We start from the raw sequence: 24,971 nt of genomic DNA, 5'->3' as shown, positions 1-24,971 counted from the left end.
TAAATATATATTTAACATTCTTTCTGGTCACAAAATTATAGGTCAGTGTAACTGATAAACTCTATATATTTTCTATTCTTTTTTGCTGATGCATAAATGTATAAAAAAGTTATATTTTTTTATTATAATAGAGTGATAAGTGGATGTTTTAATCCAAAGAACTCCATGTTGTTCTCCATTCCTAGAAAGTATCCGTTAAGGTCCAATGTGCAGAAAATTAGGATTACTGTTGTTAACACAGATATCCTCACTGCAGGGGATCGTAAATAATTTTATTGTTTTTGTACGTGAGTTTAGATCTAATTAAGGTCTTACTAAGTGAGAAGAAAAAAAGTGTGTTAGCAGGTTAATGCTGTGTCCTGTCCATATTATTGTTGAAATCAGTGTGTATCTGCCAGTCACTGCCTGCCTGACATCTGACGTAATGGGATTTCGTATATTTGCAAGTGTGGACAGGCTTGAACAAATGACAGGCCACTGTGGTGGAGCGGGAGATGAGCTCTGCCCCCATCTTAACCCCTCGACCCCACCCACGTGCACTGAAAACAAATGTAATCTTTGTGAAGATACATACAATAGGGACATAAACGAAAATATATTTTAAAAAAATTTAAGTTTAAAACAATCATTAAATGCACCTCAGGTTTCTTGTGTAAATGTGTTGCCTCAGGTGGTAAAATCTTGACACTCCGGAAGGTGGAAGGTAGGGGAGTGGCTCTGACATAAATACCTCAGACCACCAACTGCTGCCCCAACATGTCTGTCGTCTAAACAAGCCAAATATCTTCTATTCGATCTTATACACACCTAACACAGAAGACTTTCAGAAAATGTCCTTAAATCCAATCATATGTAAACACACTCACACACACCAAAATATGTAACTTTGCTTTCTTGCTTTATCTTAATCCTTAAGGCGCAGCTGTTATGGAGAATTTTGTAGGTTATGAGCGCCACCCCGTGGACATCTTTGAACAGTACTTTTGTGCAGCGTTCATTTAGTGGTGCAGAGTGCACAGATATAATATTAAACTGCAGCATTATACAACTATTAAGTAAAATGGTTATTCAGTAAAATGATTAAGTAAATAGATTAAGTTGTCTCACAATTAATTTTTTTATTATTGTCATTTTAAAAAGCAGTTAAATTAGAGGACTTTATTTGTACAAAGACAATTTACAATTTATTACAAAAGTGAAGTTTGTAAAAGCAACTAAATTTATTTATATTTTACTTGTTAAAATTTAAACATTAGCAACTAAACTTATTTATAGATAATAAAGATAAAGATAAAAGTTTATTTCAAGTTGATTGAAATTGATCGATTTTTTCTAAAGGAGGGAGTGTCGTTAAACCATCCGGAACAAAGGGTGGCGCCAATTCACCGGTAAATAAAATAAAAAATACGATAAAGCATAACAAGAAGAAGACCCAATTAAAGACCGCGAATATTGTGGAAAGTCTCCATTTTCTTCTGCAAGAAGTCACCGACGGAATGTCTGAGTTCTAAAAAGTTCTTCAAATGTATATATGCTCCTGTTCAAGTGAGTTAGACGACAGTCCAGTTCAGTTCAGTTTCCAAGTGTAACAATTACAACTGACCGTAAACTTTGTCTATCTACGTATGTGTATTTGTATTACATTATAGGGAGCGTTAGCTGCCACCTGCTAGCGCTAAGCGTCAGTTCCGTAATTGTGTTTCTCTGCTGAGCCCACGGCTCTCAGGCCCGCTACTGACCACGGTGCTACAGCCGATGGAGGGCAGCCGTTAGTCGACTGTGAGTTGATTTCTGTCCCTTGCCATTGTGTTCAGAAGGTGTAATTGGGTTAATGTCTACATCTAGCACCTTTGCTTTGTGGTTTTGTAGTATTTGTAGTTTGTAATTTAAACTATTTTCTGTCACAGGTTCACTGTCGATTTCCATGTCCTACATATTCAAAAGGCTCTGTAAAAGTAAGAACTCACACGTTTGCCTAAATTCACATATAAATTTACTTTCAGATTAATTTACTCTACTATTAATTCATTGTTTGTATCAATGTTGTTTTCCTCCTTCACCATGGAGTGAACATGCAAGGGGTGGTTGAGATGAGAGTGCATCATTGAAGTAGTCTGTGTCTACATGGGCAAAGATCCAGATAACCTTCTAAAGGGAAATGTGGTATGTATACTCTACTTTCATTCTTCTCTTTTAATGGATTCATTTTATGGATGTTTTACTGTGAAAACAGTTGTTTTTGTTTGGCAAAAGTACTGAGTGCCTTTGTTCAGGAAGACTGTGTGATCTGCAAAGTTTTAAGGATCAATACAGTCAGTATTCATTGTGATGACTTTTATTTTTTATATTTGTACATAATACAATGCATGTATGTACACACTATTCGTATTATATTCTTTATTTCAAACGTTTTAGATGGGGACCTACTTATTAAAGAGGACAAGTTGTAGTGACACAGATAATACAAAAAAAAAATTGACCCAAATTAAAAAATCACAACAATGTTGTACCAAAATGACTAGGGTCCATTAATTGTAATTATGTCACTCCACAATTTGTCCTGATTTAGTTTTTATCCTAATAATTTTAGATAGCATGCATATATCTAGCAGAACTCGGTCAGTTTTGGGTAGTAATGACAAAAACCTTCACTTAAAAATATAAGTGTGTTGTATCACAAACACAATCAAGCAGTCGAACGGACAGAAGAAGTTTAAGGAGCACTGTGGTGTAATGTAAGCAAATGAATGTGGTTCAAATTTATTTTAAACACAATAAATGATAGATTTGTGCAAAATGTTATAAAACCACTAGAGGGCGACAAAGACAATGCTTTGAAAACCCCTTCTTTGCCCCAACGAGAAACATTTCGTTTAAAATGTTTTTAAAAGTTTTTTTCAAAACGCAATTAATTTACTATAAACTCATAACGAGTGTTAGACGTTTCGACTTTTAAAAACACACAGAATACGAGCCGAATAAATTATTTTGTTCCTCACATTAACTGCATTATTGCAAAAAGTTGCAACCGGGGTTTATGACCAAGTCACACCCCTTTATTGTTAAACGGGGCGGTGAGAGTGTTTTTCCTCTTCTTTATGATGCAAAGCTGTTGTCAGTTTTTGTTCTTCGTTGGGAAACAGAATATAATGAAACATTGATAGTCATAGGGGATGGCGCCACAGATGAGTCTCAAATATTTTATTATTTAAGGAACATCTACGAATATTTCTTGCAGTCTCTACTGCAATCTCATTTGACCTTTGTTTAAACCTTTCTGAAATATGCTATAGACATTCATGTAAATAATGTATTATGTTAAACTATTATAATTAGGCGTGTTACAAAAACATCCTTTATGTGCTTTTGCCTATTTAAAAACTAAGCAGAACCTTTTTATCCAGTTTCTAATTCTGCCCAATGTGGAGTTTTTCTCTCTCTCTTTTTTCTCATTTGCAGACTATGACTATTGCTTTGACACTCTGAAGTACGTCGTTATGTTACAATACAATCCTCAGAGTGAACACTCTAACATGAGATAGGTGAATGCGTTCAGATCTACAGAACAGATATACAGGTCAAAGGAGATTTTTTTCAAACCATGTTAAACAGTTTCTGACAACATGTGCACAGAGTTAAGCACAGAGTTAATCCAATTCACCTTTCACACAAGTTATTGTCTTAGGGCTCTAAGCACAGGCTTATATGTAACTAAGCTAATATCCTTAATCTATTTTGACGATTTGATGACCCTTATTTAAAATATCACATGCACAGCTTACTTAGACACAGTACACAGTAAGTTTTGTATATGACAGTGTACTAGAACGTAGCATTTTGCATATGAAGTGAACGTTACAGCACTTGGAGCAGATCCAGACCTGAAGTGGATCAAAACAGACACATTCACAGAAGGATTTGTTTGTCCTTCACTATTATTTACGGTGAAAACTTATTTCCCAGTGCTGTAGTTAATACAGTGCTACTTTAGATGTAAGAAGAATTTGAATCAGGAGGTTGTGTCAGGATTGTATAGTTTAATTATGTGGGGATTGGGGAGGGGGGTCTCGAAGTGCAACCTAAGTGCAGTCTCTGCCAGTTCAAACTTCGGCCTAACGTTTCTTTAGCATTGCTTACTGTATTCAGGTCTTATCGTTGTGAAGTATTTATTCGATCTTTCTGAGAGAAGTGTGGTTTTTTTTAGAAAAAAACAATCCAGCCCTGGAATGTCGCTGGGCAACATGAGATAAAAACACGCCGCAAAGTTGAGTAAAACAGAAAGGTGTGTGAAGCTACGGTAACAGGCTTTATGTTCATTGTGTACACTCGTATAAACACTATTTGACGTGTTCTATCTTCAGGAGATTTAATGTGATGCTGACACTTTACTTTGTTTAGTATACAGACAAAATACAGCTTCATTCTTTCTATCTTTGAGAAACAGCCCCAACCACTGGGTTTCTACCTGATATATCTTCCACAAGCTTCCATATCAGAGGCTTTATTTCCCACATATTCGTGTCAACTGCGGGAGTTATTTGCCAGCAGTTATAACAGGAATTTCCCCAAAGTGTTATAAATCTCTCTCCTCAGCTGAGCTCAGAGGACACAGAGTTCAAAACAAAGATGGTGTCCATCTCCACTGGCTGTGAGAGAAACGGCTTTAATCATGTTTAGGGTGATGTTTTCGTGACGATGTCTGATTTTATAAGTCATACATCTAACGTGTAGAACTTCTGCTGCTGTTGCCTGTGGGTGTTAAGATGTGGTTTTATTAGAATAGGAAAAAAAAATTCTTTCGTGAGTGAACATGCTGTGCAGTAAAAGTTATGCGTGGAAAATCAAATAATAAGATGCTTATGAGCTGAAGCCCAGTGGTGTTATCCAGTGGTGTACTACATTATGTAACTGGTCTGGATTCAGCTTGGGTTTTAAACTCGATGTCAATGATCTGTCTCTACCTGTCTATGGAACCTAGGCATAGGGAGGAATGGAGTTAGCTATATTTATTTTTATTAAGGATCTCAGGAGAGCAGGTTTTGTATGTCTATATATTCATTGTTACGTTTTTATACTATACAGTACCTTGCATACTCTAGATACTTTGTTACATACAAACAGAGATTGTGTTTTCTGGTTCATCTCCTTAGTCCAGGAGCTTATTATTGGGCTATTACTTTCATCTGCAGGAAAATCCACAAATGTTTTAAAAAAAAATACAGGCTGTAAGATAGACGTTCTGCTCAACTTTGCAGTGTTATTTTATTTTTGTAACCAAAAATAAAAAACCTTTCTTTGCTCTGAGCAGAGACTGTTTTAATAAAGACCTGCTCCACTGGTTTAAAAAGTGGCACAATTACACATAAAATAAAGTAGTATTGTTTATTGTATAATAACAATAATAAAAAATCCTGATTAAGTAGTGTTTTTCTGGCAATTGTTTGGTCGTAACGGAGGAATTCTTCTTTAGAATATGAGGTCAGTTCTGGAAATAATATCGCATGTGGACGGGGAGGGTGAGAGAAAAGTGGGAGGTTGAAGATAACTCTTGACCATGTGTGATGTTATTTTCCATTTAGCATTCTCATATACTGAACATATATGTTCTCTATTGAAAAAGACAAACTATGTCTTTGTATTGAGAGGGAGAGAGATGTGAAAAAAACTAAAACAAAATGTAAGGATTCACCCATCACTCTCATTATTACCCTGCTCTGTGCTCATAAGGGCAAACGAACATCTGTACATCAAAGAGTTTGTGTCTAAGGCGCTGTTTACCCGAGTCTTAGAAAATCCCTTCTAATCTTTTGCATGAAGAAAACCACAAATGATCAAGTCTTAAAGGTTCGCTGTGTAGGATGTCGGTGAATTTGTCTATTTTTTTTTTCATCCGTCTGTCTGTCTGTCTGTCTTTTTTGCATGACATCAGCACCTCATGTGACAACCGCACCGCTATCTTCTGCTCTAAAGGAAATGGTGTTGGTGGTTTCTAAGTAAAATCCATGTGGTCAAGAAGAGGAGACTGTTTTCAGAGCTGCGCAAGTTACAGCCTTTCCATTCTCACCTTAAACTCTTAGATAATCTGCTTTCTTCACGCAGACCTCTGCCCTTTAACCTTCCCCCGTCGTACATTTATATCTCTGCTACTCTTCACCTGCTCCACATTTAGAATCACATACATCACCCCCAAAAGATGGGACCTTGTTAAATTACTAAAGAGCAAAAAGGTATTCTTGCTAAGTCTAACATTAAAGTATCGTATTTGAGGCAGGTCAGTCAAGCATCCACTCAATCAGTATGCATAAAAACACACCTTTTTAATGATTAAGTTTAATATTATAAATTTAAATCTAACATAACCCTTAAGATGAAACCTGTTTTTTATATATATATATATATATATATATATATATATATATATAAATGCTTTATTCATTGCGGTATTTGTAGCACTGAGTGTGATGCTCTTTGTAATGTAATCCAACATGGTGGTTCAGACATATGGGAAACAGAAAGAATACAACCATTAACACACTTCAGGTCATATGTTCTTTAAAGCTTGACTAATAGGATTAGCTGATCTTGAGCCGACCAGACAGAGTTGTGTGCAGCCATGTTTAGTCACATGGATGTCACATACAGTAGATGTCCTGGAGCCTTATGTTTTTGAGCTGATTAGGATGAATGTGTTTGTGTGTGTCATTGATTCAATTTTCCCTTATAGGACTGCAGCTTGTGACTCGAACCAATCTCTAACTTTGTTATTTATTAGAATAGATTTCACTGCATTTTACACATTTGGTTGATAATAGTTTCAGCCGTGCTTCCAACTCTGACAAGTGTTGTTTTTGGTGCTGCAGAAGACCATGTGAGTGTTGAGTGCAGTGGTGCTTGGTAGCAATAATATTTGGATGCAGTAACACTATTAACAATTACTCTTGTTATTGTTGTTGCTATTTGTTTAATTTTTTATATCTAACACTACTTCAATTATAGTGTTTTGTACGTCTGGGCTCTCTTCTTTCTCCTACCACATTAGCAAATATCAGCAAATACTTCCTGTCATTAGTTTAATTTGAAATCAAATGTTGACCATATATACATTTTTGCCTTTTTTTCCAATGTAGGTTTTTTGTGGGCATAGTTTTTGACTGAAAAGGCCATTTTATATAATATATTTCACACCTTTGGTATTCTGACTGTTTATACTTTGTGCTTCTCAAGGCCGTTCTGTTAGATCTTGTATACATGGGTTTTTGTGTCACCTTTATTGAAGTCTCTTTCAATACAGCGTATCACAGAAACCCAGAATCTGCTCATTTTTTACAGACGTCTGCACATTTATATCACATTTACAACATGTGGAAAGCTGCTTTAAAACGGCCAGCGTTCACTACTTTGTCCTCAAACAACTCTTCAGATGATCCTTTAAGCCCAGCCCTCCACATGGTGGACACATGTGTTTCTGATTGTGAGACATGCAATGCCAGAAATAAATCACAATTTTGTCAGATCTCAGTAGTAATCTTTTTTAAAAATGATTTTCCCCTCTTTTGAAGAAGGTTGTAAGAGAGTTTTTATTTTAAATCCAACACCCACAAATAACTGTATTTTTGTCTTTTGTTTTACTTCAAGACTGGAAGACTTTTTTTTTTTTTAAGCCAAGTTCCACCACCCTGCAAAAACATCTTTACATCCCATAACATTTTTTTTTCAACATCCAGTCTGTATGATATCAGTTTGAACCTCTCCCGCCACTGATTTTTTTTAAGTTTGAGCCTTAAACAAATTCAGTGACCTCTCCACGTGGCCCACACATGGTTCAGATCACGAGACTTTGAGAAGCCAGGAATAAATCTGTGTCCCAGACACTTTCTGGCTTCACCATGTTCTCCATACTAGAGGAGCAGCTGGTCTGCATCATGAACTGAAAACATTAATATTTGGGATATTTTGTGTTCTTCTCTGTTATGGGAATATTTGTTAAATTTCAGTGTACGTTTCTGTTGTGATTGGATCTTTTTGAACTTGAATGGGTTTGACTAAATTCCATTACATCCTCTCTTACATTTACTTTACACCTAACATCTTTCACTGTTAGCAACGACAGACTGAACCTTCTAGATAATGTTCAATTACAACAAGGTAATTTCACTATAATAAGAGTGGAGGATACTGCCAGAAAGATAATTAATATAATTTCAGAAATAAATCAGCTGCATTGTGTTTCATTATATAAACCTTTGCTGTGTTCATGTAATATTGTTATTATTTCTTTAAAAATAGAAATATAGGAATAATAGGTGTAGAGTATGTTATTGTTACTTGTCTTTGTATTTCCATCATGGTTTCCTGTATTATTGTTGATAATTGCTGGCTCGTCACTGCTGCTAGCAGAGGTATATATATGAATAACTGCACTTAAAAAATCCAACCAGGAACGAAGACTGACCATGACTGTTACCTTGGTAACAATTTTACTCATAAGGCATGCCGCATGAAATTGCCATGGCAAACATTATATAAATTCATACCCTGATTAAATGCAACTGCAGTGCTGGGAATGGAGCGTCTTTAACAGAAAGATCGTGAACATCATAGATCCAGAGACTAGGTCAAAGACCTTACTGGGCATCAGATAGCTGACCAGCAGAGACTCCTCGACTTAATCCATCCCACCCCACAGAGGTGTGCTGGCAGTCGGTCCAGCTGCTTCTATGGAGCCAGTGGAGCTAGAACATTAGGAGGAACTTGTGCTCAGTAGCAGTCGATAAGGCAATCGATGCAACAAGTTGCACGGTTATTGTTACGATTTAAGGCTTAATTTAAAAAAAAAAAGCAAGATAGTCTTTAGAGATTAACCGTATAATCAGTTAGTACTGGTTTGAATTAGTTTTTCAGAGAACACACGGTGCTTTGTTCATCAGCAGAATTTTAACCTCTCTTTTAACATTTTCCGACTTGGTGTCCTCCCTGTGGTTTAGGTTGAGCTCACACCTACACACTGCATGTCGCCCATATCCCACAGAGCCGTGCCACATATATAACACATGCCTTCCAGTTGATTGCATATTATTGAGACGGAACATAAAGATATTTTGGTCTATCTATCTATCCATCGATCTCTTTCTTCCCTTCTCTCAAACAAAGGTTGTTAACTTCCACACTGTGGAGCACCCAGAGTTGTCACTCTGAAAGTATGGTCAGTGTCAAGTCCTGCAAGATGGTTTTACACATGATGTTCTGTTTGTTTTTCATTGGCAGCTCTAACGTTTGGCCCACGTCATCGCGGAGCCTCCCTTCTCAGTGAATTGATTCCTTGAGAGGTAAGAGTGAACGTTGCTTGTATAATCTGATATTATTTGACATATATAAGCAAAATGTACTTTAGTCTTTGAGTGTTATTTTTCCAAAAGAAGAATGACTTTAAATGTATTTTGTTGCTGCATAGAGTTGCTATGGCTATACTGCATGTCCTTTATGAAGGGGGGAAAAAAAAACCTTTTAGGGAGGTTTGGAGTCAACACTAGGTGGCCTTGTAGACAACCTGCACTGACCAGGCTGTCTGGGTAGAACATTGGTTGTCTTGCTTATGATTTAATGTTATCAAGTTATAATGCTTTTAATTTCTATATTCAGTTTCACTATATCATGAAATGAATACCAAAAAAGCTGACAGGAAATATTGCATAAGGGATTTTTTTTTTATAACCAAATTATACAATCGAGAGTCTTTAAGGAAAGTCATATTTCCTCTTTTTCAGTATCACTCTGTTCTCAGACACCTCTGACTCATTTTAACCTTGTCTTTCTCTCGCGCCCAGCCCTGAGCATGAAGAGTGAAATCACAAGCAACAGTGAAATAACTGCTGTGTAGTGACACACCTCTGTGATAACTTTTGAAAGGACACTGCTGGGTTCAAGCCCAATGTAATCCAAGTGTATGTTCATATTCCACAGGTCTTACATGTGATGGTTCCATTCTCTCCTGTGCCCCGTCTGAGGAATGTTATCTCTCAATCCACCCAGATCTCCCGTGGCTGACTGTGAACTGTGCATGACCTGTTTGACCCAGATGAGGATCGCCAACTCTGTCAGGTCTCAAAGGACAGGGGTATGAAAAAGTGTCCACAGAAGTTAAGACCCGAGCTGTATGATAACATAGTTAAAATAGTTATGCAAATTTGAGTCAAAAGTCAAAAGAATGGGATTCAGTTCCACCAGATGAATTTAGAAAACACACAAATAAATGTTATGCGTTGTAAAAAGCTGGTAATCGAAATGCAACAATTTGGATTGATCTTAAAGATGAAAAATGGTTGTGAAGTATGTTTCTCAGCCCAAGAAATAGGCAAAAGAGCATTCTGATGGTACACGGTGCAACATCATTAGTGATGTCACTGGGTTGCATCAGTGAGCAACATGTGACATAAAGACTGATGTGGAGGTTTACGCAGTAAGAGCAGAGAGACAAATGCTTTCATCAGCATTGTCTGTTACAGGAATATCTTTGACATTTTTCAGCAAGACAATACATAGTCCGTAAAGTTGTAGACATGGCAGACATCGGCTGTTCCTGCTTGATTGACCTTTCATTTGACCCCTAATAGAAAGTAACCCGGCATTAATTGTAATCTATTAGTTTCCAAAACAAATTACAACATATACCTAAAAGAAAAAGAGGGGAAAAGTCTTATCCTTGTACCTGATAAGTAATGGTTCAAGTGCACATGGGGTTGTATTTACGGTAAGCAGAAATGGAAATTTCCAGCTCCACTTTACTTAACGCTGTGACCGCCCAGCACCTGTGTGAATACCTGTGGTGTTTCGCACCGATGTTATCACGTTTCAGCCTCCTCACCCCATTCACCCGTGTTACCTCACTTGCAAGCAAAGTGATCCAGGCAACAGCCACTGGCTGCTCCTGGGTCCTGTCACCTGCAGGTGTCAAATGCAGGCCGGAGACAGGGACAGCGCCTCCTACCATATGGCTGGTTCCCAAATAACCCTGTAGATTTGTCAGCCGGCTGCCCCTTCACCCATCTCCCTGCCGCTCCTGCGAAGAGCAGTTGTTTACCTCTCTCTCAGGTTACACTTGTGGTTGTGCTTCTGCAGTCTTGTGAAACCGAAGAGATGACCTAGAATTCTACACTCTGACCCCATGTACGAAAAGCTGCACTCACACGATTGGTTCATTTCTACTTTTACCCTGCCTAGATTTCAGTGTAAATTGTTAAATTGTGATATATATTTTTTTATTATTATTAGTGATAGCAGCAGAAGTAGGAGAGTTTGTTTTGATGTCAGTATAAGCATTTCTTTGATGATTCATGCTGGTTTAAAATGATTGTAAGAGGAAATATGCTTAAAAAAAAAAAAGAAGTCTTGCTCAGATGACAAATTATAACACCATGCTCTGTCATAATACTCCACCATCAAATACTCAAGGGCACAACACGTGCTTCATGTCGCACACAGTATCAAATTTCAGATGACACTCCTTGAACTGGATTTACCACCCCGACGTAGAGGCCGACCTTGAATGGTGGGAATGTGAGTCGCAGTTGACTTAAGGTAAACACAGCAGAGGGTCATTGCAGTTAAATAAAAGTCTGCTTTTCCGCCCCAGAGATAACATAAGAATCACTAAGTGTCTCGATTCGAAGCATCAGAAGTCACTGCCAGTCAGCAGTGACGCACGTTTGCAGTGGATCAAGTCTTAGCATAAACAACTGCTACTGGTGCAGAAGCTGAATGCCAATGCCAGATATTTTAAAGTGACGTGCAAAAAATGTAACATTCTCATGTTTCCATTTATAAATTGTCTGAAATGTGAATTTTCAGATTCTTCTAATACTACTGCACTGCTTACACCTTTTGACACGGACGTATGTTGCTCCTCCGGAACCTGCACTGAATCATGGCAGGTTAAAGATAAAAATGTAAAAAAGGTATTTAAAAACCGATTGATTGTAAAACGAGGCTGCTTTCATGAAAACATTTTTTTCAGGCAGAAAACTAGTCCATCTGCAAAGTCGCACTAAATCTTTTTTTTTTTTTTTTTTTTTTTTTAATTATGGAATTCAGTGTGACACAAATTTGGCCCATTGGAATGCACTCAAATGCTGTGTTCCCATCTACAGTTGTGTCCACAACACACGTCTGTCAGATCTTGTCATGATGGTTTTCATTAGATGAAAATCTGTGCTTAAGGTTGAGCACGGACAAACATGTGGCATGAACATGCATGGAATGCCTTACTTCTGGTTAGCAGCAGCAGCAGCAGCAGGGGCTGGACCCTCCTGGAAAAAAAAATTGAACTTTACTCTCTGATTTAGTTTATCTTCCCAGACAAAGTTCTTTAATTATAATTTGTAAGGCCTAATTAAGATTTAAAATCTGAAGTAGGTACACGATTCCCTGTTGTATGTTTACATTACATCACATGACACCTAATTCTGTTGCAAAGTGTAATTTTAGTCTGTTTCACACATTTGAGTCTGGTTTAAAAGCTCACATGTGCTATTGATTTTGTATTTATTAACTAATACTTGTGTGGAAACATCACAAATGTTTTTCTCTCCTTTTTAGCCCATGCCTGAAACAAGAGAAGTGGTTGACACCTTGATGCGCCTCTGGAGCTGTGGTCCAACAACAACAGGTTTATTATCAACATGTACGGACAACTTTCCCTATATATATATATATATATATCTCCTTTTTTCATCATATTTCAATATTTAATTCACCACTTTATTTCCTATGCTGTACATCCTCATTGCGACCCCCCCGTCCCCACACACACACATTAAACCTCAGAACCTTCCTCCAGTCAGTCTCCTGTAGACACCGGTGCTGTCTTTGAACCATACTTCAAAGCAGGTCTCACTACACTCCAGTTAAGCGCCTCTCACTCTTTTTTACTCCACCCTGCCTGCACTGAATAAGTAGAAATATTCCTTTTGGATTAATCATTGCATAGAAGCTACTACACACCTCAGCACCTGGCTGCAGTTGCACAAACCAGGGTGTGGTTGAGTTGCAGTCAGGAACAGCAAGAATTGGCAACGAGCAAAAACACCTCAACAGTGCCTCATGATGAAAGCGTATCTTTATATTATACTAATCCTTTAATGTCCAGGACTTTGTTAATAAGTAACTACTTTAAGGATCTCACCAAACTAATCCTTGTGTTTGTTGAAAAAACACGATGTGCCAGAGTGTTAAAGGGATTACGGTAAAGCCAGTGTTGTTGCTCTTCTTCTTGTCAACTGTGACACTTTCAGTATCTTTTACATTAGCATTACATTAACACTTGTTAACTACGTAAGCAGCATTTGACGCGTCACTGCATTTCCGCTCCTCAGCAACAGTCTTGCTGGTTTTATTAGGACTAAATTCTTTTAAATGTCAAACAAGTACAAACAGTCTCACTCCATAAGTGTCGAAACAGATCAGTCACATTTTAGTAGATTTTTTTTTTTTAGTCTCTTCCCAGGATTGAGCTAACTTGCTAACGGGAAAATTAGATTTGCTACTGCCCTTTGTATTGATAATAATAATTCATTTAAAAAGTGCTATCTCCTGGATCCCACTGCAATTTAAACAGACAATTTAAGACATACTTAAAAAGGGTGTACTGGCCACTTGTTTACACTAAATAATGGGTGTGCATGCATCTTAGACAGTGCATAGTACAGTGCCAATATTTTTGCGCACACGGGAGAAGGAAACGACTAAACAAACAGGTTTCTTGACAGAGAGGCACAACACGACGTTGTTGAGAAAATACAACGGTGGTAGAAAAGCAGCATGTAGAAACACATACTTCAGAAATGGGCAAACCTAAAATGTGATGCACTTGATGCATCATGTTATTTTGAAAGTGGCAGCTTCTATGTGTTTTTGACATTATCTAGAGTCTAATGGTTGCCAGAGCAGTTGGTTGCTTGGGCATATACCAGAAGCTAATTATTGCTTGACCTGTAATAGTAATTGTGTCATTGTCATAGTGTACACAGGCCCCTACACACTCCTGTTAAATAGGTGGCAGTGCTGCGGTGGTAGATCCTCTCGTCTGCCACCAGATGGCTTTAGGTTTGATACCACCTCGTCACAGATCCCAGGTTGGCCTGCATCAGGACAGGCATCTGGTGTAAGAACTCTGCCAAATCATTATGCAGACTACTGCTGTAGTTACTGTTGTCAGTGATAAACAGATTATTAATACTGATAAACTGAGTTTCTCGATAAAACACAGAGCGTGGTTTGGTTTGTTTGGGTTGCAGAAATACCGAGAGCCCATTAATTGCTCATCCAGCAGGAACTCAACTGTAAAAAATATATCCCAGCATATTGTTTGCATCTGCTGAACAGATGGGGCGACACGTGTCCAAACATAGTTTGACTCGCACAAGATATTAATTACAGAGCAGGAGAACTAAAAGGGTTTCCTCACTCTAGGTCTAATATTTATCATTCTTACAGCATATTTTATATAGTTAAATCGAACATTAAGTAATTTTTGGGCAACATATATTCTATGTTACATGTATTGGTCCTGTGTAAGTAGACAACAACAACAACAACATTCTTTCACTGTTATTTATATTACCAGCACGATCAGCCTTTTTTTAAATGCTTTTTACAGCTTTATTTTTGCAGGAGTAAATTTACTACTCTCTCCTACCGTTCTCACTGCGCTCTCTTCAAAACACACATGCACACAGACTCATGTTATGCCAACCCCATCCTTCTCCCTGAGGCCTTGCTGTAAAACAACAGTGGAATCTGCCATGGTGACATACTGCACTCTGGTACTTTTCCACAGATAATATGCTGAAAGGTTGAGTGTTGCGTCGTGTTTGTTTATATTGACACTGGGCATTTAGTGCCTCACATTCCACACTGTCAAGTGGACAATGTACAATTGCCTCAGTAAACACACCTTCTTTTTTTTTTTACTCCACAAATTGGCCGCAGATCAACTTTAAACCTATTGGAAACACAGTGATTATCTTTTTCACAGTCACAATAAACACAAGATTAGTCAAAACAGGTGAAACAACCAAGGCACAAACTGATAAAACTTCACCTGCTTTTGTCAAACATGCCGTCCGTCTGTATTTACACAGTAAATATTGGAAAATATTTTATTTGTTTTTTTACGCCGAGGTGTACCTTGTCCTGACTAGCTGCCAGGCTGTGATGCATTGCCTTCCACATGACTAAATGCACAGTGTGATCCTCAGAGTTGACCTTTTGTGTGCATGTACAATCCATTTAGCCACTAACAACGCTTGATGCATTCTTTGGTGTGGGGCAATAAAGCCTACATTCATCCCTCAGTCCCCTCATTTAAATGCTTTTGAACAGGGTCAGACCACAACGACAGCATCGGTTGCTGTTCATGAATGATCTGAAAATGAGGAGATGATCCACAAAACATGATTTATGTGGGCCTCAGACCAAATCGTCATGCCTTTGAAAACACTTGGATTGTGGAAATCAAGTGATCTCAGTGAACATTTTATTGTACAGTGATGTTTTTTTAACCTTATTTCCTCGGTTCCTTTGAGCAGGCTTGAGACGGGTTCGAACAGGAAAGTTAAATACCTCTGTGCACCTCAATGTTGCGGTGTTATGAAATACTACTAAGTAACTTTGCATCATGCTTTCTTCATTTTAGAGTATGTGCATTGTAGGGCTGCTCTAAGCCTTTTAGGTCAGTGGTTGTGGAAAAAAACATGTTACCCTAAAATATGCTTCATGGTATTTTTTTCTTCTCTCCAAATTCAAGTGCATTCTCCTGCTTCAAAGGAAATGAACGGCCCACCCCTCTACCACCCACCCCTTCCCCAGACCCTGTCTCTGTGAGTACTGAACTAGTTTTGGAGTCATATTTTACTGATGTGAACTTTGAACCCTGTCAAGCAACCATGTGCCTGGGTCATGTTTTGGGACAGGCACGCTGATATCCGTTCGTGTCTAGGCCCCCGGTTTGTTTGGTTCATGGAGGAATGCCTGTTAACATAGTGCAGCCTACAAATATTTAAGCCTGTGTTTTTGAGGTGAGCTGTAGTTTCAAACTTCACTTTCATTTTTCTTTTAAAAGGACATATCTTTGTCTGTTCGTCTAATCATTTATCATCACAGTATGCTAGCTCCTAAATCATAAATGACAACAAACATGTCTTTAAAAAAAAAAGACATCAAAAGAATTGCTAATCCTATCATTTTATTTGTCTAAGTATCTGCAAAATAATTCATTTTTGCTCAAGCTCCCCTGAGCTTGCACTGTCAACCTGAAACTGAGGATGAGACACAGGAAAAGGCTGTCTGATCACATCTTTGCATCTTCATGCATGGGTATAAACATCTAAACTTAAGAGAGGCAGATGAGGGTTTTTTTCTCTTTTTTTTCATTTCCTGTAGACGGAACATGTTTCTTTTATTTCCATTCAGACAACCTAATGTTGCTTTTGTCTAAGTGTGGGAAAACAACAACCCACACAAACTTGGGCCACTAAAGAAAACCGCAGGGGAAAAACATGTAGGGTGGAAACAGAAATAGACATGTTGTCATAGACACCTGTACAGCTGTAATTAGACTTGTTGAGCAGCACTGCATCTTTCCTTTATTAAGAAGAATTCAGTGTGAAACATTACAGGGGGGAAAATTGACTGATACACAGTGGTGGGAGGAAGGCTGGTAAACTGAGCAGTAATTGTTTATAATTGTGACTCATGGGTCAATATCACCTTTCATCAATGTTTAAAAAAAATCATTACTCGGTGTATTTCATTTGGTAATTAGGAAGATACTACAAATGAAGTTTGGGTGATGTCATAATGCTGCAGTGTTGTGCTGTGAGAGGAGACAGAGAAACAGACTGATGCAGGATATTTCATTGTTGATTTTTATTTAACCAGTAAACAGTTTGAAACGGGTATCAATATTTTCCATTCAAACAGAATTGCAGTGAAAAATGTAGGCGATGTAAAGAGATGCTAAATAAGAGGTTATAGGGATACGAAAGTTCTCAAATTATCAAGACAGGAATATATTTTGAAGTAACACTGTCCTAGTTTAGTTTCCTCGGTGGTTTCCTACAGTTGTTCTCTCTAGCTGAATGAATGGTGCATCTTGTCATCTCTGCGTCTCACATATCGGCCCTATAGAACTTATACAAATTGTAGGACATTTTGCAGAATAACACACATTCAGATGTTATCAAAAACACCCTTAATGACACACTGTAGAAGAAGGCCAGGTGTGAAGCATTTAGGTAACATGCTACTTGAGGAACGTTCATCCTCGTGCACAGGCCGAGGGAGGAACACGCCACTTCACATAAAGGAAGGACAAACGTAGACTACACAACGAAGGGATTCTGCTTTGTGTTGTGAGCAAACGTACACATCAGCTCTCCTTTTAATCTCTAAGAACACACAGTCAAACGGCTAACTGTCTGTACTTAACTGTTTATTTGTCATCCTATCTATCTATCTATCCGTCGGACTATTTGTCAGACAGACCATGTGCTTCTTTAGACCTTGGGCTGTATAAAAGATAGACATTGGGCTTTGTTTGCCGTGCTCTTTCTAAAGAGTTACTTGGAATAATACACGGCTTTCAAAATGTGAGTGAGTACAGGTAAGAAAAAGAGAGTGAGAGTTAGAGAGCCGAGAACTAAGACACACTCACTCACATTACTTTCAATTCCCTAAATGTGATTTGGAAAAAAGAAAACCAATTTGTCCATGTGTGTGCATTTGAGTTGCAATCCCAAAATCTTTGCAGCATACCCCAATTTTCTTCAAATGTTCTCAGCACTTGTCATTTTTGCACTTTGTTGTTGTTTTGTTATTAATGTCTAGCACAGATAACTTCATTAGAAAACAGTGCTCTTGATGGCAGGTAAAATCTACAGAGAGGGACAGCAACTGAACAACCAGCTATAGAAAGTGTTAAAAAATGATTAAGCACCCCGTTCAACTCTCGGTTTCTGAATACACATGATGCCTTCAGGCAACTGCCGTCATGGGCTTGTATGTTGAACAAATGTATTGACCTAAAATGATTGCTCATCATGGCAACGGTGAATTTATATGTCGAACTTGTTAATCTGGGTAGTGATGTACATCCAGTGCATTAAATGAAACAAGTCATTCACACAATGATGAATTGGTGTAAAAAGCCAATTCAAAAAACTTAATGTGACAAAACTCAGATATGTGTCAGCCTGTTCTATAACACTGTTACACACACATATATATATATGCATATGTACCTGGGAGGAGCTAATGTAGAATACATTTACAATTAAAAATATGTACATTTTTAAAATTACAATCTATACTGAATTCCAAATCAAATTTTTCACTAGTATCAACATTTTATATTCCTCATAGTTCCTCATTCTTCTGACTTTACTTAACAAAATCCTGAAACAAAAATGTACAATTGCCCTTTTTTCCCCAAAAATTACTATTATTTCCCATTTTGAACATCTGAAATATTATCTACATTACTTAAATTCGTCCTTCCATGAAAGAAAAAAAAGGTTTAAATAAACAAGAGAGAGAAAGAAAAGTCAAATAAAGTCAATATTATGGTCTTTTTAAAATTGTAGAAACTTTTATTTATTAAAAAGTATGGCTGTAAATTTAAAATGTAGAAAAACGTAAACAAATAACGTTTATTCGGATCTATTCCACTCGGTTTTGCATCAACCATTTAACCGTATTAAGCTCCGCGATAACAAAACTACTGAACTTGTGGAGAATAGGGGGCAAGAAAAACACATTCGGAAATGTTTAAATCATTTTAAATATAAGAAAACAAGCGTTTCTTTCAAATCTCACCGACACCTCAGGCTGGTTTACAGAGACGACATGTTCTCAAGTTCCTCACCATATTTATAACTCGGTCAGCTGACCTTGCATTTGGAACCGTCAACTACTCAGGGGACTGTAACTCGCAACAACAAACTCAAAACGGTCAATAAAAGCACAAACAGAACCAAATAGAATCATATATTTATGTCTCAAAGTAGTTATTGTGTAAATGTTTATTTTATTTTGAAAAATTATCCGCGTGAAGTTGAAAAAAGAAACAAACAGCAGCGGCTGACTCCCCCAGCCTGGTAACAGTGGTACAGCCTTCTGTTAAGATTCCGAGAATTAAGCTGCAGTGTTTCTTAGAACTGGATTCTCAGAACTGGATATGCTCAGAGTTTCGAGGAATCATTTACAAGGTGACATTTTTTTTCTTCCTTCCCTCTTTCTCAGTATTAGAACAGGGAGAGCAGGGGAGAAACACACGCTCCTTTGGCGGTGCATCCAGCACTGAATATATGTATTTTATCAGATATTTTTAACTGTTCATTAGCTAAGTGAGAAAACAAAGTTTCAAAACGCTACTTTATTACTTTGGTTTATGTCAAAGACGGAAGTGAGACTTGGGTTTTGTTCAGTTATGTCACTTAGACCTTGTGAGGATTTTTAGAAGTAGGCTGAAAACAGCGACATTGACCTTTGTCTCAAAAACAATGGAGTGAGTTATTACTTAGAACTTAACAGAGGCAAATAATGTGGCGCAACAGGACCGGTCGGTCTGGTTCGGAGACATTTACTCTGTGCTTTAACTTGGCGTCGACGACTTATTTCCCGTCAGTTAACGACTTAAAATCGCACGCGAAAACTAAACTAACTGTTACCACATAAACATCTTCCGTGTTTTTTTTTTTGTGTTTTGTTTTTTAACAAACCGAAGTTTGTCCGTGTTGTTTTAGACTTCAACATACTTGTACTGGCCTGCCCTTTGGCTCATAACCCGAACTTACGTATTAACTAAATAAATCACTCCCCGAATCCAAACCACCTTTAAGTCAAATATCGGAAGTTTAGAAACGAATTGTGGAGTTGGTTTAGCAGGGAGAGGTCACGTGATTGTACGTTGATGATTTTAAACGAGTAATTGATTTATATTAACGGGGGCTGCAACACTCGCTGTGTACTGGCAACCTAATCTGAGCAGGCAGGACGGAATGTGCTGAACGTCAAACACGTTACAAGTACAGACTGCGTGTTGGCACCTCCTGGTTTGATCTGGAAAAACGATTGTAGATCAAAGTGTTGAATGTTAGAAAGAAAAACTTTAAGGAAAAAAAATAAGTAAATCAGACCATGTTCATGTTTACTGTCAGGTACATACATGTACATGTAGGTATTTGTTATTATCTCGAAATGATCATTTCAGTAATTAAACGATATACCAACTGAAACCATACACTTTCCGTGTATCAATCTCTTGTGTAAAGGTTAAAACAGATTATGTAATCAGTCGTTTAATAAGGCCCAATAAGAATCGAGGGGCGGCTGTTGTGATTTTAGTCAAACCAAGATTTTTGTTTCGAGGACCAATGGCGCCGTCTTGTGGCAAAAACTGTAAAGACAGGATCAGGTACTTTTTGTTATTAACCCTGAAAGGAAGTGAATCAGTGTGTGGCTACCTTTGTAACTGAGTATCTCATGGCGTAATGATCTGTAATATTTAGAACAAATGTGGATCTTTTGAGAAGCTTAAAGTCATCAAAAAAGTCAGAAAATTGTCAAACAAGATTTTTTTTTTCAGAAATGGAAACAACAACCCAATATCATTAGATTTGAAAATAAATTGTAAAAGGCACTGTAATCTTGTTACCAGTGTTAGCCACTAATATTAGCTCAGAAGTAGCTAAACATTTTTAACAGAGTTAAAAATAATCTGAAGAGCGTTAACACATATTTTATTATAACTTGTCTCCCAGACTTCAAAAGCATGGACACGGCTACTGACGGCTGTATCCAATTCACACGCCATGCGGGTGACGTCCTTCTCAACTTTAACTGCCTCCGCAACAGGAACCTCCTGACCGATGTCACCATGCAGGTGGACAGGCAGGAGTTTCATGCCCACAAGGCCATACTGGTGGCCTGCAGGTAGAGTTCACACCTTTGAATGTGTGTATCAGATATCAGGTTTATTCTTTGAATTCTAACAAATACGTGGCCTTTTTTTTTCTTCTTTCAAACAGCGGCCTTTTCTACTCAGTGTTCATGAACCCTGAGAATGCAGACCTTAAAGCCATCAGATTAGACCCAAAGATTAACCCTAAGGGCTTCTCCATCCTTTTGGATTTTATGTACACATCTTGTCTGAACCTTAAGGACAGCCTTGTCCTGGCAACCTTGGACGCGGCAATCTATCTCCAGATGGAACACGTGGTGGATGCTTGCCACAGATTCATCAAGTCTCGGTAAAACAAAAAACAAAACAACAATAATATGACTTATGCACTTTTATTTTGATGAAAGGCAAATTACTAATAAATTGTTGTTTCTGCAGGAAACTATCTCTGAATGTGCCGACTGAGGAGGTCCAGGCCACTTCATTACTTCGGGCCACGGAGATCCCTCTGAGATCACACAGTGAAGAGTCCGACTTCAGATCCAATCACCTATCAAACAGTCACCTTCACCAGGAGCACAGGGGCAACACCACCAACGTGTTCCGGGGTATTAACACATCTGGATCCTATCATGTCTATGGAGACCTCCCCGTGGATGGTGTGAAGACTGAAGTCCTACATAACATCAATACCCTTCCAAGTGAAGGGTCTTTATCCAAAAAACAATGCCTAGAGGAACCCCAGATGGACATTGCCCTCAGCGACTCCACCAGCATTACCTCCTACCCTGTGACATCACGCCCAGGTTGCCCCACAACAATTATACAAACAGCAGAAGTCCACAGAAGCCCTTACAGACAGGAAGAAAACAACCAGCTTCCACACACCAGGTGCGTAAGGGCAAGTCCAGGCTTCAGTAAAGGGGTGATCTGCAGCCCCCAAAGCCCACTCAGATCAGATTGTCACCCTAACTCCCCCACCGAATCCAGCAGCAGCAGAAATGCAACCATGAGCCTTAAACAACCTTCAGACTACCCCAAAGACTCCAGAGCCCGCAACTGGAAGAAGTACAAGTTCATTGTTATGAACCAGTCTCATAACGAGGACAATAAAGACAGCGGTGAAGCCAGGTCTTTGTCCCCCATGTTGAGCCCCTGTAGGAGTATTGAAGCAAGTGGAGACAGTGAGGTCCAGTCAGATGAGGGATCCAGTGAACAAAGAGAGGACCTGCTCAAATCTCAGATTGTTGACAGCTGTGGCAGTATCAGGTAAAGGACACTTCCATGTCAAAGGGAAACAATTGAATTTTTGATTTAAAGGTCTCTGTGTAACTCCGGTATCTGTCCTTTGCGCAGCCATTGCAGACGCTTCTCCTGCAGCTGTGACAGCCCTCAGTGCATGGACATTGGCAAACTTTCTCCAGACTTGTGCAGCAGAGATGGCAGTACCAAAATGCACTTGGAGTGTTCGTCCAGCTGTGGTGAGTACACATCAGAATGATTCCCTTGTATTGTGTCAACACTACTAGACTTTTATATATATATATTGTGCTAAATAAATCCCCCCTTTTTTTTAATAGACAACACAACATACTTCTGCAAAGCGTGTGACTTCAAGTTCCCAGATGATGATTCTCTAAAAGAACACATGGCCCAGGTCCACAGTGACAAGCCTTACAAGTGCGACTGCTGCCAGGCTGCCTTTCGCTACAAGGGCAACCTGGCCAGCCACAAGACGGTTCATACAGGTGAGAGCACGTGGCTCGTACTCCATCCTTTACCGGAGCTGCGCGTCGTGAGTGTATTTCAAATGGCTGATCTTGTGTTCCAGGGGCGAAGCCATATCACTGCAACATATGTGGAGCTCAGTTCAACCGACCAGCCAACCTCAAAACCCACACTCGCATCCACTCTGGCGAAAAGCCGTACAAGTGTGACACATGTGGTTCCAGATTTGTTCAGGTGAGGAGGGTGTGTGATGAAATGACCTGCCTTTGTGTTTGTGGAACTAAAACTGTTTGGAACCAACGTTTTTTTTTTTAATTCTCTCCCAGGTGGCCCATCTTCGTGCTCACGTGTTAATCCACACCGGAGAGAAACCGTATCCCTGTGAGATCTGTGGAACACACTTCCGCCACCTCCAGACCCTTAAGAGCCACATGCGCATTCACACCGGAGAGAAACCGTATCATGTAAGCCGCTCTGTCGGTCTTCTGTTTTACTCTAAACACGTACAGTATTTTTGTAAATAGACTGTGTATGCTACAGAAGAAGGACATCATTTTTTAAGTGCAATACCACTCTTGGCCAGCAGAGGGTATCCAAGATTCAGAAAATAGATGTTCGTTAACTTTAAAATAGTTTTATAGCCTGTGGTGGGTGTCTGTCAAACTTTAGAGTTTCATTAAATTTTTTTATCTGTGGTGGGTGTCTGTCTTTACTTTAAACTTTAGAGTTTCATTAAATTTTTTTCTCTCCGTCTTTTCAGTGTGAAAAATGTGACCTGCACTTCCGACACAAGAGTCAGCTGAGGCTCCATCTGCGGCAGAAGCACGGCGCTGTCACAAACACGAAGGCTCAGTATCGCAGGACACCCACCAGTATGCCAACTGGCCTGATGAAGTGCTAATCCTGCTGCAGTCGGTTATTGTGTTTCCTCTTGTGCATTTTATATAAATATATGTAAAAAAAACAAACAAAATCTGTCACTGACACACAGTGCTTTGCAAGTATATTCTTGTAGCCCTTATTGTATAAGATTGTAAAAGTTCTCACTTCTATTGTTGAATGTACGTTTTTGAATGTGACAATTCTGTTTTTTTATTTTATTATTATTATTATTATTTAATCCTATGGAATGTCAGCAGTAAGCCCTTTTTCTCGCTCTGATTGAAAGCCACTATTACAGGTCGGCTTTTTGGTTTTTGTTAAGATTTTTTTTTTTCCCCTGTTTCTTGCAGTTATTTTCCGCAGTCTATGTTTTGTAAATAAGATAATATATATTTCTAGAATGCCATCTGCTGGCAGAGTACAAATATATTCGAGTTAAGTTTATACCACGCACACTGAGCTTCTTTGGCCGTTAAATGCAAAGAGAGATCGTCGCAGTTTGTGGTACGTGTTGTCTAATGCTCGGATTGCTGTCTGCATATTTTCTTAATAATTTCCAGGCCCTTGTTAGTGTTTTGCACATACACATGATGCTGTGATATATTTTCATATTTTTCACATTTTTCTACCTAAAAATGTGTATAACCTCCCTGTCTGCACCTGCCAAAATCCTATTTATGTGTTTTGTTTCCTTTTCTGTATGTGATTCAGTTCGGTACTGCAGTGAAACAGTGCCACCAGGGGATCATTTAAATTATATTGTATTTCACCCAACGGTGCACTTGCATTCACCTACTTCTTATATCAGACTAACCGTTGATGTATTTTGTGTTCGACAGTACAAACGCCTTAGCAGATCTGATCTGCTCTTGTGATGCATTCTCCATTTGGTACCTTTGCTCTTTCTGTTGTTTGCCGTCAGGTGGGGTACTGTTGTAAAGACTCCTGGTATGTTGTACATAGCTAAAATGCAGATAATACCAGGCCTCAAGCTAAAAAAAAAAAAGCTCAGGAATATAAGAAATATGTAAGCAGATATTTTGTATTACATTCATGAATGTGTGTATATATACAAAAAAATTAAAATTTGAGGGACAGAAACTAGTTTTTTTGGTTTGTTTCCTTTATATTTACTTAGTCGGTACACTTAAGAATCACTTTTAGCTGTTCCTTTGTTCAGACTGAACCTATTAGTAACCTTAATAAACAGTGTCGGTGAGGGCAGTTCAGTCCCAGAGCAGATGGTCGGTCTGTAATGAGGTTAAATGGGTGGGTGGGTTTCCTCCCTTAGGCGACACCTAGAGGTGATACTGGGAAACGGCTAAAAATGAAAAAAAAAAAAAAAGTCAAGTGTGAGGTGTCAGAGTGATGGGGACATCAGAGACACACCTGTGGACAACAACACACG

The 24,971-nt window shown here is 38.5% G+C and overlaps 1 protein-coding gene across 8 annotated transcripts; it reads left to right on the top strand.

Moving 5' to 3' along the window:
• Positions 1-1,431: 1,431 nt before the first annotated feature.
• Positions 1,432-24,667, top strand: bcl6ab (BCL6A transcription repressor b). 8 transcript variants are annotated; one of them, XM_025052629.1, is made up of 16 exons: positions 1,432-1,545; positions 1,650-1,779; positions 1,908-1,955; positions 2,068-2,163; positions 9,961-10,114; positions 11,479-11,574; positions 12,592-12,676; positions 15,800-15,872; positions 20,814-20,985; positions 21,081-21,302; positions 21,392-22,222; positions 22,310-22,434; positions 22,534-22,701; positions 22,785-22,915; positions 23,008-23,145; positions 23,442-24,667. In XM_025052629.1, exons 9-16 carry the CDS (start codon positions 20,825-20,827, stop codon positions 23,580-23,582), a joined length of 1,917 nt encoding a protein of 638 aa, XP_024908397.1. In that variant the 5' UTR covers positions 1,432-1,545; positions 1,650-1,779; positions 1,908-1,955; positions 2,068-2,163; positions 9,961-10,114; positions 11,479-11,574; positions 12,592-12,676; positions 15,800-15,872; positions 20,814-20,824; the 3' UTR covers positions 23,583-24,667. The 8 variants fall into 8 exon arrangements, with proteins under 8 accessions (XP_024908397.1, XP_024908401.1, XP_024908399.1 ...); XM_025052633.1 differs by lacking the exon at positions 11,479-11,574; XM_008334093.3 differs by lacking the exons at positions 1,432-1,545; positions 1,650-1,779; positions 1,908-1,955; positions 2,068-2,163 and adding exons at positions 9,331-9,941; positions 15,966-16,070 and having other exon boundaries at positions 10,030-10,114.
• Positions 24,668-24,971: the final 304 nt, after the last annotated feature.

Source organism: Cynoglossus semilaevis, chromosome 20, assembly GCF_000523025.1.
Source record: "Cynoglossus semilaevis isolate Cse_v1.0 chromosome 20, Cse_v1.0, whole genome shotgun sequence".
Lineage (NCBI taxonomy): Eukaryota > Metazoa > Chordata > Actinopteri > Pleuronectiformes > Cynoglossidae > Cynoglossus > Cynoglossus semilaevis.
Note: the sequence above shows the minus strand (reverse complement) of the source record. Positions and strands in the feature narration are given on the sequence as shown.

Coding starts and splice junctions, on each gene's coding strand:
- bcl6ab (XM_008334089.3), top strand. CDS start 19,229: ATGCTCAGAGTTTCGAGGAATCATTTACAAG. Junction 22,223..22,309: donor GACAGCTGTGGCAGTATCAG/GTAAAGGACACT, acceptor TCCTTTGCGCAG/CCATTGCAGACGCTTCTCCT. Junction 22,435..22,533: donor GGAGTGTTCGTCCAGCTGTG/GTGAGTACACAT, acceptor TTTTTTTAATAG/ACAACACAACATACTTCTGC.